General features: G+C 29.6%; 2 protein-coding genes across 8 annotated transcripts in view; both read left to right on the forward strand.

Annotated features, from left to right (window-relative positions):
• LOC116842921 (serine-rich adhesin for platelets-like) overlaps positions 1–2,531 on the forward strand; it is a 261,954-nt gene that overhangs the window by 36,355 nt on the left and 223,068 nt on the right. The window lies entirely within an intron of this gene.
• Positions 1–2,531, forward strand: part of LOC116842922 — a 12,847-nt gene that overhangs the window by 399 nt on the left and 9,917 nt on the right. For 2 of the 6 annotated variants that reach the window (XM_032812799.1, XM_032812792.1), the window contains exon 2: positions 1,285–2,431. In XM_032812799.1, coding sequence (XP_032668690.1) covers positions 1,285–2,431 — 1,147 coding nt within the window. Of the gene's footprint in view, positions 1–908; positions 2,515–2,531 lie in introns of those variants that run through there. The other 4 variants (XM_032812798.1, XM_032812797.1, XM_032812796.1 and 1 more) reach the window with 4 other exon arrangements.

Consider the following 2,531-nt stretch of genomic DNA (forward strand, 5'->3'; position numbering starts at 1 on the left):
AGTCACAAATTTTTTGATTGATATCTTGCAAACGTTAGATTTAATATAATATCACGTGTCAACAGGATCCGATTGTTCTTAACCCATTTCCGTATTCGGAAATATAATGCCATCTAAGCATTCTTCCATCAAATATCAGGACGAATCAACCTATTGACGCATTGAAAGAAAGGAAGAAAGAAGACAAATTATTATAAAATATTATAAGTAATGTTTCATACTATTAATCATATTAAGCATTAAAAGAAATATTTTATACTAATAGACATATATCAAACATTGATAAAAAAGCCAAGGTTAAAGAGATAAATTTTTGTTTAAACTTTTCCTTATTTTTTAGAAAAAGTATATTAAAACAGAATATCATTCTGTTAAGTGATTCTCAGCTACAACATCTTATGGTATGTTAAAAATGAAAATATGTATACATTAAATATAAAAAGTAAAAATTGGTATCAAAGTTATTTAACACAGTGAATAAAATTTATCAGAAGAAAATCAATATTTTTCGGTGAAATTCTCAAGAATAGCATTCCTTTTATTTTTACGACTTGTGTCTGTACTGCACTAGTACTTGTATACTGCAAACGAAAATTGAAAATATAATTAAACGGAAGAGTTTAAAATATAATTTATAAGTGAACTTCTCAAAACTTAATTTAAATATTCATATAAAATAGTATTATTTCTTTGAATTATTATTTAACATTAATTAATATATACACACCACCTTATTTAAATAAATAGTACATATTTTTTTTGTAAGTTCATTTAATATCTGTTATTTATTATTAATTTATTACATATATTTGTGGTACGGTTGATAGCTGAATAATTGTCGTACAATAAATATTTATAATATTCGCAATGTACACATGTACATATTGTCCGTGCCAATGGCTATTCGAAATTCGTCCTTTTGCCAGTTTCAATATACATTGTCAATAAATCACATAATATTCGAAAACATACACAAATCTGTTATTAGTGTCCTTCGGGCTATACTCAACTCAACATCTAAACTGAATTCGTGTACAGAATTGTCGTGTACAGAATTATTACCTTCGCATATATATCTAGCATTATTTTTAAGTGAATATAACGATTAAAGTGTTTGATAATTGTCAATTACACGAGTATATAATGCCTGATATAACTAAAACCTTGTGTATATATGGTGGATTAGACACAGCAAATAATTATAATCAGTTTTTCAATCCGAATATCTGTCATGTTTGCAAGTGGCCGAATCAAGGCGAATTAATGCCATGTGGTTCATGCGACATGGTCTTTTATTGTTCCAAAGAGCATCAAATAATGCATCAAAGCTCGCATATGGAAGTCTGTCCATTTATTACATTTGCAAGAACAGAAGACTTGGAATTGAACGCTCGTTTTTTTAACTCAGATGATGAATGGAGGTCATCTCGAAAGACATTTATGCAAGGAATTCAGATAAAAATGACACGTGATCTAAAGCCGTACGAGAAAGAGATAATAATGTGTGCAAAATCATGTCTCATTTGTCACCAACAGATTAATCTGCGAACATGCAACATCTGTTATTCCGCCAATTATTGTGATGAGCACCAAAGGGATTTTAACAAAAAACACGAGTCAATGTGTACGGATTTATTGGTATTTCTGAATTTGAATCTTTTAAGTCAAAAATTAGATTTAAATTTGTATCCACCAGCTATGAAGTTTGCCAATATAACAATAGATTTTGATGATATGATTACATTTGTTAATCAACATATTAATAAAGTTTATGCAAAGATGGGAGTTTGGAACGTTAATTCTTACATATATTCGGATTATATGTCAGCACCATTGACACTATATTACGGGTTGAAGGAATTCGTAAATTTATTTAAAAAAGCACAGATTTATAGAGAAGAATATAAACTTATTAACCGCCTCAATGGTTTTATCTTTATCGTACATATCATAGGTGCGAGTTCAGTAGATATAACGGGCTTACCATCATGGGAGATCTTCTTACATATTTTCAATAAACATAAATTTTCGAAAAATAAAATTATGGAATTAAAAGTTATATTGGTAGCACCAGAAACGGATTGTGACAGGAATGAATACTACGATGTTTGCAGCCGATGCGTCAAAGCAAATAAGCAGCTATATTTTGGACATGTAGGTGTGTCATATGAGGATTATTTGCGTACAAATCTCTATAAGCAAGCAAATATCATTATTGCATTTCAAGCAGAATTTAGTATGGGGAGTCCACTGTTAGATATTTTCATCTCAACACAAGATCGTACATGTCCGTTTTTTTTCACTACTTCGTCACAAAATAAAGCAGAAGAGAGCATAAGGAAGATACAAGAAGTCATGAATGTTCCTAGAGAACAGCGTTCTGTAGAAAATAAATTTCGGAGTTGTAGACCATACAGAAATTACGAGACTGGTGAGATTTGTTATCGTAATGCTCATTTAGTTGTGTTCTTCTGAATTTATATAATACAAACGAGACAACAAGAAATTCAATAAATATATAACAACTTTCA

The sequence above is a fragment of the Odontomachus brunneus genome, unplaced genomic scaffold (genome assembly GCF_010583005.1).
Source record: "Odontomachus brunneus isolate Ranch 3 - 2012 unplaced genomic scaffold, Obru_v1 Obru_scaffold_028, whole genome shotgun sequence".
Lineage (NCBI taxonomy): Eukaryota > Metazoa > Arthropoda > Insecta > Hymenoptera > Formicidae > Odontomachus > Odontomachus brunneus.